At 48.0% G+C, this 13,398-nt stretch overlaps 1 protein-coding gene across 5 annotated transcripts in view; it reads left to right on the top strand.

The window, feature by feature from the left end:
• Positions 1–13,177, top strand: part of LOC133128489 (activated CDC42 kinase 1-like) — a 65,939-nt gene extending 52,762 nt beyond the window's left edge. For 4 of the 5 annotated variants that reach the window (XM_061242068.1, XM_061242070.1, XM_061242066.1 and 1 more), the window contains 9 exons: positions 576–722; positions 1,469–1,563; positions 2,382–2,576; positions 4,363–4,454; positions 5,432–5,476; positions 6,778–8,243; positions 9,542–9,637; positions 10,404–10,531; positions 10,817–13,177. In XM_061242068.1, the coding sequence (XP_061098052.1) occupies positions 576–722; positions 1,469–1,563; positions 2,382–2,576; positions 4,363–4,454; positions 5,432–5,476; positions 6,778–8,243; positions 9,542–9,637; positions 10,404–10,531; positions 10,817–10,823 (2,271 nt within the window). In that variant the 3' untranslated portion in view covers positions 10,824–13,177. The remainder of the gene's footprint in view (positions 1–575; positions 723–1,468; positions 1,564–2,381; positions 2,577–4,362; positions 4,455–5,431; positions 5,477–6,777; positions 8,244–9,541; positions 9,638–10,403; positions 10,532–10,816) is intronic. The other variant, XM_061242067.1, reaches the window with a different exon arrangement.
• Positions 13,178–13,398: the final 221 nt, after the last annotated feature.

The raw sequence follows: 13,398 nt of genomic DNA, 5'->3' as shown, positions 1-13,398 counted from the left end.
GACAAAATCATATACTGTATACTATCCCAGGGCTTTCATAGTAGCCAAACTCCCGTTCCCGACTCCCCACTTCCATTTAATTTCCTCCATGTCTGGCACAAAGCATCTGTTCTTATTGTTTGAAGGAATATCTAGTATTAAAAAAGCATCTTGAACTGATTGAACGAGGGTTTGAAACCATATCTAGACATCACTACATTTTCTAAGGAAGTCTTTTTTACAGTCCCTGTATGTATAGATATAATGTATAATACCTACGATGGCTTCAGAAAGTATTCAGACTCCTTCATTACATTGCATTGTTGGCATTTGGAATATCTAGAGAAACGTACAACGAAGTGCAAAGTGCATACCCATCACCATGAACAAGTGCATGTTTTTTTAGAAAGTTTAGCAAATTTACCAAAAATGTCTAAAAAAGTTTTCTGTGTCTTGTTCTGTTTGCTTCTGTTTATTTGCGTGCATGCATTTGTTTTTGCCTGTATGTATGCGCGTGTATTTGCGTACGTGTGAGTGTGTCGGTTGGCATCTGTGCTCACCCGCGCGTGTGTCCGTGTGTGTGCGTTTCCCTGCAGATCCTTCATAAGATCGATAAGGAAGGGGAGCGTTTGCCCAAACCGGAGGACTGTCCTCAGGACATCTACAACGTGATGCTGCAGTGCTGGGCCCAGAAGCCTGACGACCGGCCCACGTTTGTGGCTCTGCGCGAGTTTCTGGTGGAGGTGAGGAACCGAGTATTTCAGCAAAATACTGCCGATGAGGTGATAGTTTCAAGATTTGCCAGTTTGGGAAGAAAATGTCACTTGCGAAGTGCACCGTTACTTAAAACAAGCTATGATAGGTTTTAAGCGTCATTACAAGGCTATAACCGTTAAGACAGGCTATTTCTGCTTCCTGTGTTTGAGGGCGGTTGTGACCATGTCCACTAATGTGTTTTCCTCACAGCCGTTACTAAACCAGTATTGTTATTCCCACCGCAATAGAAAGGCTTCATTCTCAAATGCATTCAGAACAGGATCAGTCTCTTTTTTTCCCCAACTGAAGCAGGGTCTTGTCTATTAAACATACAGTATGGGTTTTCATATCATCCATGGCTAAACCGAGATATGAAATGTTACATGCACAGAATAACTTTGTTTAGACATGGATGATATGAAAGGACATATGGACTAGGTTCTGTCTTATCTTTCTGTTGATTAACCCTTGTGTAGTCTTAACATTCTGGATACTCCCCTTGTCCTAAGGGTTAAAAATGGCCCGCCTTCACCAAACCCCTGAAATAAAGCAGCTTAATTGAATTTTAAACCCCAAATCTATTTTGCATGAAGAAACAACCTGTCACTCATCACAAACGTCATCAAATTTCAAGTTCAGATATGGGGTTTTCTCTGCTGTTAAATATAGTGGTGGGTCATTTTTGACCCTTAAGACAACACAAGTGTTAAACATTTGTATTTTTTTTTTTCAGACAATGCCGACCGACATGAGGGCCCTGCAGGACTTTGAGGAGCCGGACAAGCTGCTCATCCACCTGAACGACGTCATCACCATCATCGAGGGCAGGTACGCACAGAGCGCCCCCCGCTGCCCCGGAGCTGCAGCCCCTGAAACGCACAGCCCCTGAAACGCACAGCCCCTGAAACGCACAGCCCCTGAAACGCACAGCCCCTGAAACGCACAGCCCCTGAAACGCACAGCCCCGGCGTACGCCCAAACGCAGCCGGAGAATAAACAGAGGCTTCTTCTAGGAATGTCTGATACGAGGGAGGCCTTTTCCTGGAACGGCCTTCTGTTTATGTGTGAAATACTATACGCGCATGAGCTGTCTGTATACGTCAAATTCGGCTGAAGTGGCAAGAGCAAATTTGTTCTGCCAACGTTGCATGAATCCACCATTGCTTCTCATTCAGAAAGGGGTGCAAGACTAACATTGGCACTGGTAGTAGAAACAATATATTTAACATTAAAAAAAAAATCTTTCTGTTAATCTATTCATAGTATTTTAGCTTTTGTTCTCACAATGAGAGCCCTGCGATAGATTTGCCCAATGCATGCTGGGATATGCTGTGGATGGATATTCCCACAATAAATCGAGTGGAGCTCTAGCTTGTGGTCACTGTGGTAACTGATTTGGGGCAGCCTGTAGCCTAGTGGTAAGGTACATGGCTGGGACCACGAAGGTCGGTGGGCAAAACTCCGGTGTAGCCACGATAAGTTCCACAGCTGTTTGTGGACAGCCCTTAACCCCTCATTGCTCCAGGGGGGATTGTCCCCTGCTTAGTCTTGAACTGTAAGTCGCTTTGGATAAAAGCGTCAGCTAAATAACTAAATAATAATAATTATTATTATTATTTGTGGCTTCCCCGACTGTATCTCCACAGGGCGGAAAACTACTGGTGGCGGGGTCAGAACAAGAGCACGCTGAAGGTGGGGCAGTTCCCCCGCAACGCCGTGACCTCGGTGGCCGGCCTCTCAGCCCACGACATCAGCCGGCCGCTCAAGAACAGCTTCATACACACGGGTCATGGCGACACCAACCCCCACCGCTGCTGGGGCTTCCCCGACAAGATCGACGAGTAAGCCCCCCTCCATGTGCCCCCCCTGTAAGCGCAGAGAAGAAAATGGCCGCCCCTCTGCTGCCCTCTAGTGGTGACGATAAAAAGTTGGTCTTTTTGCTTTGGATTCCGTTGACAGCTGCGTGACTTGACACAAGCATGCAGAATGCACGGACTGTGTGTGCACAGTGTCAATTGGTTTGGATGTAGCTGATATGAAAACACGTATCTAAAGCATAGGGATAGACCTGGGTTCTGTAGGGTCGCAGGGTCCGCAGGTTTTGTCACACCACCTTAGTCTAAATTAGTTTGTGATATTAAAGGCCCATGCGCATAGTTTTTGTATTTTTGAGCTTCTCATCTCATCGTGGAGCTTTACATTTGTGTTCCATACTGATGTTGGAGTGGCAATTTGGCTCTGCGGGCGGGCTTAGAAACTTTAAAAATAACCTCACTGCTTTTTGCAAATGTTTTGTGAGTGTTTTACAATAGATACTAAAACCAGGAAGAGAACGCTGATGTGTATGGGCTTTAAGATGAAAGCAAAAATGAGAAAGCCCTGTGGCTTTCCTGGCCCATGAATCGAGTCACCGGGGATAAACAGTATTTGCATACGGTAATTAGTATTCCTAAGTTTAGCAGAGACATTTATGTAGGGTGTCGTGGCTCAACCAATATCTTATGCGTAATCCACTAAATACAGTAAATTTCAATGGGAAAGGATCAGGGTCTGCAGCGGAGGGTGGGGCAGCAGCCTGTGGTCAGGACCCCTACAAGGCCGCGGTTGTGCGTACTGGAGATTGGTGCCGCTGGGCACAGAGAGCCAACACTCCTCTGGAGCTCATGAGTCACCAGGCGTAGCCCACGGAGCAGACGCAGTGCCCCAGACTCTTCCCTCAGGTCAGGGGCAGGGTCATGTCTGGAGGAGCTGGCACGATTCCGGGGACTGCGTGCGTCAGAGCCCGACTTCGGGAACCTTCCAAGTCTGATCCACCTCAGACATCGGCGTGACAACGTGTTATATTCCCGTCGAAGGGAACTGTTTGTCTCTAAAGTCACCACTAGGGGGCAACAGGTCATTGCTGTAAAGTACATACAGTGTCCATAGAGAATATAATGCAGTGGTTCTCAACCCTGTTACTGGAGATCTAGTGCCCTGTAGTGTCCTCTAATGTCTCATGTCAAACCCCAATTTGCCACACCTGTATTCATTACCAGGTCAATGAGATCTCCGGCTATTGAGTGAGGTGTGCTTGGTTAGGGTTGCAGTGAAAACACCCCAGCTGAACAGCTCAAGCTAAGTTGTGAAACTTCAGTGTAGCTGAACTAGCTGGGTGACCAGTTCAGACCAGCTCCCAGCTCAACAGGGTTTATCTTGTGACCAGTTCAGACCAGCACACGGCTTGGTATGGTTTGACCAGTTCAAGCTAGATTTTGAAACAGCTGGTAGCAGCTTCCAGCTCTGACAAGCTACCAGCACTTGCTGGTTGAGCACCTCATACCCAGCTCAAGCCGGTCAGGCTGGCAGAGCTGGATTTTGCAGCAGGTACAGACTACCGTAGATCTCCAGGAACAGGGTTGGGAACCCCCTGATTTAACCAAAACATTTGCTGAAATGTAGCTTATCCAAACAGTAACATGTTCCCACAGATGAACTGTGTTGCGTTGCGTGGGTATCGACAGTGCAAGTGTGCCAGCATAGTTAGCAAGCGATGCACAGAGAGTGTCAGTGAAAATCGTATCTGGGCAGGCCGGCTCCAGACCTCCGCCCCGTCCCGTTACTGCAGGGCTCTCTTTGCCTCCTCAGCCTGTACCTGGGGAACCCCATGGACCCCCCGGACATCCTGGGACTGGACTTCAAGGCTGCTCGCCCCACTCAGCTCCCAGGACGCGCCAAAAGTGAGTAACCCACCCCACCCCTGTGGAACTAAGTTCTAAGTTCCTTTTTTGGATATAATTTATGTAGAAGAATTAGGCTAAGTCCCTTCTGAGGGACCGGTAGATTTAGAATAATTAAATCTCTGTGCAGGATGAATTTAAACGATATGATTAAATCCTTGTAAAGGCAGTTAATATTGTCAAATGAATCCCTATTTATACAGTAGGGCCATTTTAAAATGGCAAAAGTAAGTCCCTACTGTATGCAAGATGAACTGATTAAACTTATATAAATTCTTAGACAGAAAGCAAGTAAAATAGTGGAATTAATCCCCGGTGTGAGATAGGCTACATACATTATTGGATGCAGTTGTTTAATGTTCTCAATACCATGACTGTGAATAATGAATGTTTAGGTGATTTAACTCGATAAAATGTCACTGACTTTGAAACAGACAGTCATTACTTGGAATAAGCCTCATATTTCAGTATTTAACTTGTTCTTTCTAGTAATGGTCACTCGTAGTCAAGTTCAAATTCCCAAGCAGCTGCTGTAGCTAATTAGCTGAGCCAACCTGTTATCATTGATATCTTGACATTATAAACGATACTCTTAATAATACATATCAATCGTCTGATTTAAATGAGAAATAATAATTCAGTGTATACAATAGGCTTTTTATTGGATATAGGGGTGCGTACATGCCATTAAGCTACATTAGGGAGGGTCATGTGTCCATTGTGAAATACTGTTGGAGCCTACTATCAGCTAAATAACAAATTGAATTAGATATCCCTCTTCTGAAGTGCCTGCAGAATGAATGCTCAGTTGTTTTTATCTGGCAGCCAGCTCTTCCTGTGCTAGCCCTGTCTCAGCGCTGTCTCATTCACTCACGGCTGTTCGCGGGCTGACTGCTTTGCCTTCCTTCACTGGCTTTCTCTCTCTCTTTTTTTTCCGTGCTCTCCTCCTCCTGCTCTGTCTCTGCGCCTCCGTCCAGAGGAGCCTCCTCCTCGGCCGCCCCAGCCCGCCCTGCTTGTCCAGAGTAAGTCTGGGAGCGGACGCTCAGTCCGCTTTAAGCTCTGCTCCTGCCCCCTCTGTTCTCTGCTAGCACCGCTCATCAAAGGTACAGCGCACAGCCTCCTTCTGCTCTCTCTGTCTGTTCCTGCTTTCTCTCAGCTCTCCTCACCCTGCTCTCTCTCTTTCTTTCTATCTCTCCCTGTTCCTGCTTTCTCTCAGCTCTCCTCACCCTGTTCTCTCTCCCCCTCTGAGTCTGTCTCATTCTCAATTTCTATCTCTCCCTGTTCCTGCTTTCTCTCAGCTCTCCTCACCCTGTTCTCTCTCCCCCTCTGAGTCTCTGTCTCTCATTCTCTATTTCTATCTCTCCCTGTTCCTGCTTTCTCAGCTCTCCTCACCCTGCTCTCTCTCTCTCTCTCTTTCTATCTCTTCCTGTTCCTGCTTTCTCTCAGCTTTCCTCACCCTGTTCTCTCTCCCCCTCTGAGTCTCTGTCTCTCATTCTCTATTTCTATCTCTCCCTGTTCCTGCTTTCTCTCAGCTCTCCTCACCCTGTTCTCTCTCCCCCTCTGAGTCTGTCTCTCATTCTCTATTTCTATCTCTCCCTTTTCCTGCTTTCTCTCAGCTCTCTCACTCTCTTGCTTTCTCGCTCTCCCTCTCACACTGTCTCACTCTCTCTGTGTCTCTCACTGTCTCCTCACCATGCTCTCTTTCCTCACCTTCCTCTCTCTCTCTATCTCTCTCTGGTCTGGCTTTTTCTCAGCTATCCTCACCGTGCTCTCTCTCATGCTTTCTCGCTCTCCCTCTCACTCTGTCTCTAACTCTCTCTTTCCCCTCTGTGTGCTGTGCTGCTCACCTGTCTGCCATGCACTGAGGCTAACTCATGGCGGTTGTACATTTTTGTGGATGCAGAAACTTACATTAAACTAGGCCTTTGAGGTTTGTATGTCATATCACAAGGTCTCGTTGGTAAAAGGTTGTTATGAGCTGCATGCTACCTCATTATGAAGTGTGGATTCACTGGGGCTGTGTGTGGAGATCAGGTGTCAGTGTGAAAAGAGCATTCTCCTTAGTGTGCTTTTCTGCTGTAAGTGCTGCGGAGGGACTCGTGTTTAAACCTCAGGAGTTCAACTCACCCTTAGCTATGCTGGCATTTGAAAAATCGGTGGTGTCTTCGAGAAAGTCATATCAGCGCATTTGTGTGTTTCTCTCTTTTTGTGGGTACTGTGTGTGTGTGTGTGTGTGTGTGTGTGCGCATGGGCATATGTGTGTGTGTGTGTGTGTGCGTGCATGGGTGTGTGTGTGTGTGTGTGTGTGTGTGTCTATGTGTAGAGCCGTGCTACGACCCGGTGGCTGAAGACGAGGAGCAGAGCGCGTCGGGTCTGAAGCGTCTCTCCCTGCGGAAGCCGGGGCCGGTGAAGGGGCTGAAGCTGCGGCCGGCCGTCTGGGTGTCGGGCGCGCGGCCGGGGGAGCGTTCGGCCCCGCTGTACGGCAGCCGCAGCGCGGGCAGCACCCCCAGCGAGGTGTCCCTCATCGACTTCGGCGAGGAGTTCCCCCCGGCCACGCCCTCGCCCTCCCCCGTGGTGGAGACACGCGTCCCCTCGCTGGCCAGGCTAGCCCTGGAGGCGGAGTCTATACTGGACACAACCCCGCCCCAGAGCCCCTCCCGGACCCTGCCCCGCCCCTTGCACCCCACGCCGGTGGTGGACTGGGACGCCCGGCCCCTCCCCCCGCCCCCGGCCTACGACGACGTGGCGCAGGACGAGGAGGACGTGGAGGTGAGCTCCATCAACAGCGGCGAGCAGCAGGGCGCCGTCTACGCCCCCGTGGCGGACGATGGGGAGGGGCCTGTCGCCGGGGAGGGGCCCGCCGTCGCCAGGGAGGGGGGAAAGCCCAGAGTGGAGGACAACCTCTTCCTCCCCAGCCAGCCCGGCCAGAACAGCAGCTTCTCCCAGTCGGCGGAGATCTTCCAGGAGCTCCAGCAGGAGTGCATGCGGAGGCTCAACGTTCCCACGGGCTCCTCCCTCTCCCCGTCGCCCAGCCCCCCCGGCCCGGACGGCCCCCACCGCCAAATCGTCCTCCCGTGCTCCTCCTCCGAGGACAGGCCCCAGATCCCGCCCCGCGTCCCCATCCCGCCGCGCCCCATCAAGTGCCGCTCGGACTACGGCCGCCGCTCCGGGGACCTTTCCCCCGCCTCGGGGGGCGAGGGCGAGGACGGCCGGGAACGCCCGCCCCAGATCCCGCCCCGCGACCCCCTGTCCCAGCCCAGCTCGCGCACACCCAGCCCCATGGGGCTCCTGGTGGGCTCCCCTCCTCAGCGGGCCAGCCTGAACTCCGCCCTCCCCCTGGGCTCCTACCTCTCCACCTCCCCGGGCAAGCTGATGCCCACCACCCAGAGCTTCGCCTCCGACCCCAAGTACGCCACGCCCAAAGTGATCCAGGCCCAGGGCAAGGAGTGCGCCCGGGCCCCCTGCATCCTGCCCATCGTCCGGGACGGCAAGAAGGTCAGCAGCACCCACTACTACCTCCTGCCCGAGAGGCCTCCCTACCTGGACCGCTACGACCGCTTCTTCAAGGAGGCCGAGGGCGTGGAGGACAAGCGGGCCGCCAACACGGCCACCGTGCGTCCCATGATGCAGCAGCAGCACGGCGAGCTCAAGGCCAACTTCTCCTCCAATAACAACAGCACCCTGGCCGTCAGGTCCGTCCCCAGGACAACTGGCAGCCTGCCCAAGCTGGGAGGGGACACGCTGGCCGGGAGGTCCGACTGGCTGGGTACCTCGGATCGGGTCAAGCTGGTGAGTGCCGGGTTACTTACACACTTAACAAAATGTACTGTTGGCAACTCACCATTCAGACCGTACAGTGGCTTCAGAAAGTAATCAGATGCTTTCACTTTTTGCACACTTTGTGTTTAATTTGAAATGGATAGAATTACCATTTTGCCTAGTACAAATGGGCCAACCCAGAGGTGGGGTTTGTACTCACCTATTTCATAGGTTCCAATACATCCAAGCTTAGAAAAGTGTGGAAAAATATTTGAATCCAAAACGATTCCATAATTGACCCAGGTCTGCGTTGTACTTAATGCTGGTTTTGGTCTCCAAGCCCATCGATGGACAGCAGAGGGCAGCAGTGTGTAGCTGATTCAGATGACAGTTTTAGGCTGTGAGTGAGACAGGTGCATGGGGGGTTTGGACCCAAAATGCACGACTCAGAAACAGTAGTGTAGTAAAGTCCCGTCAGGGCTTTATTTGGGGAATATCCAGAGAGCGTAGTCAAAAACAAGCAATGTTCATACACGTAAATATCCAACCAGAAAACCAAAGTGCAGTACCGAGGGAGAAGGCAGTCTCGTAGTCGGTACACCATGCGGGAAGTCCGGTAGCCGGTAGCCAGTCAAGACCGAAATCTGCTCCGCGGGGCAAAAGCACAAAAACAGCAGGCAAAGTCATGGTACAGGCAGGCGATGGTCAACAAAAGAGAAGTCAATAAACAATGGTCAAAAACAGGCTTTGCTCGTAACAGGCAGCCAATGGCTTGGTCTAACCGTTCAAGCGACTGCACTGACGAACAGGAGGCAAACAATTTCACACAGACATGACATGAAACTGAGCTTATATTCAGATGTAGACAGGTGTAGACAATTAGTTTGAGAGCAGCAAGAGAATGGAAATCAGGTGTGGAGGATTGACAAGTTAACAAGGTAATTAGTAATCGTTAGTAATAAACCTATCCTGCCCTAGCATTAGTAAATTAGTAAATGACATGCACAAGAAACGTAAGGTAACATGAACACATGATTAGAATGTTAGTATTACCCAATCCTGATCTAGCATTAGTAGATTAGTAAGTAGACAAGGGAAATTGAAACAATTAGGGTGTGACTGACAGAAAGGGAGAGAGAGAAAGCAGGAATGCAAGGTTTGCAGAAAGACACGAAAAAGTACGTAAAAGAAATAATACGTGACATGACAATAACATAACCAAGACAATAACTAAACATAAAACATGACATGACAAACATGAAATGTGACAGTGAGGTCATTGGCTTGTTAAAACTGTGAACTGATTGGTGGGCGGTGTGGACGTGCAGGTGCAGGAGGCAGTCCATGGCGTGACCATAGAGGAGTGTCAGGCAGCCCTGCAGAACCACAGCTGGAACGTGCAGAGGGCGGTGCACTATCTGAAGGTAGGATGGCGTCCCAAACACTGACCCTGGAACAGTCTTCACACATCCCTGCAGTATAGGAGTGGGTTATGGCTGCGAATGGGTCGGCTGTCTCTGGACCAGTGACAGTGCCTGACTGTAATGGCTGGATGTAAGGCAGTAGGGGTGGGCAAGGAAGGAGAGTGACATTCATTTCCAGCTTCAGTTTGCTCAGTCGTTAACGTGATCCACCATTTTAACTCAGTTACACATAATTTCACAAATGGCATCTGAATAATCTTTCTATGTCCCTGTGTGAAATGGACTGTGGTCTAACCCACAAGTAATTGGGGAATAACACACTGGGCCCACTCCAGCACTGCACTGCTTGACATTACAGAGGAAGTCCAAATTACAGCAGATCCAATGGAATTCACCTCACATACACACATACCATATAAAATATGCATCTCTTCAAGAGGGATTTGGCACTGTGTAGCCGGGCTCCCCAGCCTGATCCCAGAAAGCTGCTGGTGTCACTGTTACTCACTGCTTCATCAAACCAGTTTAACACATCTCACTGGTGTACATGGTGTATGTTATTGCTCATTTTTAGGGGAAACAGAATGTAGACCCCGATTGGGTATCTGAAAACACTGCCTGAGCACATTTTCCCTTCCACAATAAGACCATTTTTTCTCTGGAGCAGTGTGCTAACATGTATGTGTCCTTCAGTGAGCCAGTTTCATTAGCTCCTTAGGGTAGATAGTGCAGGATGAACAGACTGACCTCCTGTGTGCTCTCGTAGGTGGAGCAGCTGTTCTGCCTGGGACTGAAGACCAGGGTGGAATGTCTTAAGATTCTGGAGATGTACGACTGGAACCTGGAGCTGGCCAGCACCCAGATGCTGGACTCCTACGGCTCCGTCAGACAAAGGCACGCAGCCGTCCACCAAATCTTCCCTACATACCTCTGCATGTGTTCTGTGCTCTACACTAGGGTGTACTGTAGGTCTACACTCTACACTAGGGTGTACTGTAGGTCCTCCCCTGCATTGCTCCAGGGGAGGATTGTCACCTGCTTGGTCTAATCAACTGTACGTCGCTCTGGATAAGAGCGTCTGCCAAATGCCAATAATGTAATGTAATGTTTTGTCTTATCAGTTCTGAAATCATAGCTCTGAATCTGACTAAACGATCATTTTCACTTTCCCCTCCGCAGGCGTTGACGGCGAGTCCTCGTGCTCTTTGACTGACAGCGGAAGGCCGGAGCCCGCTCCTGTTCCCGGGCGCGCACGTGCAGCTGCTCACCGCGGGAGAGAGCCCCGCCCGAACCAGACTCGCTCTCGTACCTCCGTCTGCCCCGACACAAAGGCGCATTGGCCATAGGACCGGGGCCCACTGACCGTAGGATTTTCAGTGGTAGCGCGCGTTCACGAGTAAGGAAAGAAAACGCCCTGTCTGCTGTCCTCCACGCTGCAATACTGCGTTTCAGCAGAGGTCAAAGTTCAACCAGCCCAGTATTGAGTCTGACCGGAAGCGTGTTGCTGTTCCACACCTCGTCAGATACCTTGTTCTTTTCTACAGAGTTCTATATGATATATAGAGGAGAGGAATATATATTTCTTTCTTTGCATTCATATATTTGCATCAAATATGTCTTGTCTTGGTTTGAAATGTTTTATGGTTTTCGTATGGTCTGTATGGAGAGGATATTTTGGCAATGTTGGAGTTTGTATAATTTGATTAAAGTTTTCTCTTTGTTCTCTAAAACACAAAAGCCCAATTTAAGAGATCCTAATGCCGATTTCTTTCATGCAGCACAACCAAGGTGACTTTGCAATAGAACCAAAGGGGCTATGAGGTCCTGTCTATCTTAACTGGATCTGTCCTCTCAAAGGCCTTTTCTGTGATAGCTCAGTCATTCTCATTCTCTGTGATTTGATTGTGCTTTCTCAGCTATTTCTCTGATTTCTCAGTCCTCTGCCTCATTCAGCTCTCAGTAGTTTCTCACTTTCAATAGCTATTTCATTGAATGCCGATGCGTCTCTGATATTTGATAATTTGATCATGACTCCTCATACGCTAAAGATATGGAAGCAGTATATGCTATACATTTACTAAAATGTAATTTGTGTCTACGTGGCAAAATGTGAAATCCAAAATATAGGAATAAGGAGTAATGGTAAAAGTACACTGCACACATTACAAAAGGCATATGTAATTGCTATTTTCACATCAGCGACTTTTCTTCGATTTTTGTGAAATGGTCTACAGTTTGCAGTGCAGTGCACAAATCTGCATATATGAAAGATTACATTTAAGTTTCCAAAATTAATTCAGTATGTCTGGATATCTTCAAGTAATGCTCAGTTTGTTCTTTGATTATATACTTTTATGTGGAGTACTTTCACAGATGCAGAGAACAGGAAAGATTTTGAAAGGTAATATTTAATGACAATAATTTCATAGCACCCAGGTGATGTTCAAAATTACAGCTGTTAGTATCCAGTCCAATGAAAAGCACCCACGTGGTGGAAGATACTGCTTAACTGTCCTTAGTATAGGAACTGTATGTGCTGCTTGCTCAGTAATTAGCACAATATATTCATATGCTTTAAATTCACCTGTGAATAGATTTATTTGTGAATCATAACACCATACATGGTTGGGATATTTACAAAAAGAATTTACTTTCAAAAGCAGAATCCATATATTTCCTAACTAATTCCAGTGCAATGGAACAAATGTATTTCAATGGTATTTGTACTATACTGTTAAATGCATGCTTAACCATGGTCTTCCTATCTCTTGTGACATTATTGCTGCTACTGCCAGTGTGTGTGTGTGTGTGTGTGTGTGTGTTTGTGTGTGTGCATGCATTGTGTACACACATGCTCTCAGAACTTCTGTTTTCAGGTAGCGAAGCCCTGGGGCATGTTGATCGCAGTGGATCTGAGTTGCATCTTAGTAACAGACCTTACAAAGTGCTCTGCGAACAGTAGATGAGCCATAAAGCTTAATCTTTGTGCATATTGATTCTCAATGCTCTACCTACTGGTCACCCTAATTCATTTCGGTAGACGAGTCACTGTATTAGTAGCTCCAGTGGTGTTTCTCGCATAGTCCTGAGTGACTACATAGAATCATATATATGTGTATATACTGTTGTCCCAAAGTGACGGCAAGGCTCCTTTGCTGTAAACGCATAGACAAAAGCATAGGCTCTGAAGTCATTGGTGTAAGTCTTTGTGAGTCAACCTGGTGTCATCCTGCATCAAGCCCTGTCCAGTCTTACCTTTATGCGTGCTACTTTTTATACAAACTACTGTATTGAAATGTGCATTGTTTGTAGTGTAATGAAAACGAGACCCTCAAAACGTTTACGCCCATGTTGTACGTCCATGTGCCCGATCCAGTCTCCACATACATGCCCATTGTGTTTCACGTGTTCTACATGTTCTGAATGGTTGTACAATTAAATACTTTTTTTAGGTCCTGGATGTCAGAAATTGTGCAAGACATAATGTTGCCAATCAGAAATGTATATATGTATTTTTTATTAAAAATTAACTATTTTTTATCTCTTTTTATGCAAGTCTGTCTTAATTTCACTCTACGGTACCTTAACTTTGGTGGACATTCTTTATGTGTTATTCAATATACATAGAGAATCTGAGCTGAATGTGAGGTGAAAATGATCCCAAACATACTACTAAAGCAACATGAAGCTATAAAATGGTAGATTATTGAGTGGCCAAGTCAATCACCTGATCTAAACCTAATTGAGCATGCCTTTCATAT

This window comes from Conger conger, chromosome 5 (assembly GCF_963514075.1).
Source record: "Conger conger chromosome 5, fConCon1.1, whole genome shotgun sequence".
Lineage (NCBI taxonomy): Eukaryota > Metazoa > Chordata > Actinopteri > Anguilliformes > Congridae > Conger > Conger conger.
Note: the sequence above shows the minus strand (reverse complement) of the source record. Positions and strands in the feature narration are given on the sequence as shown.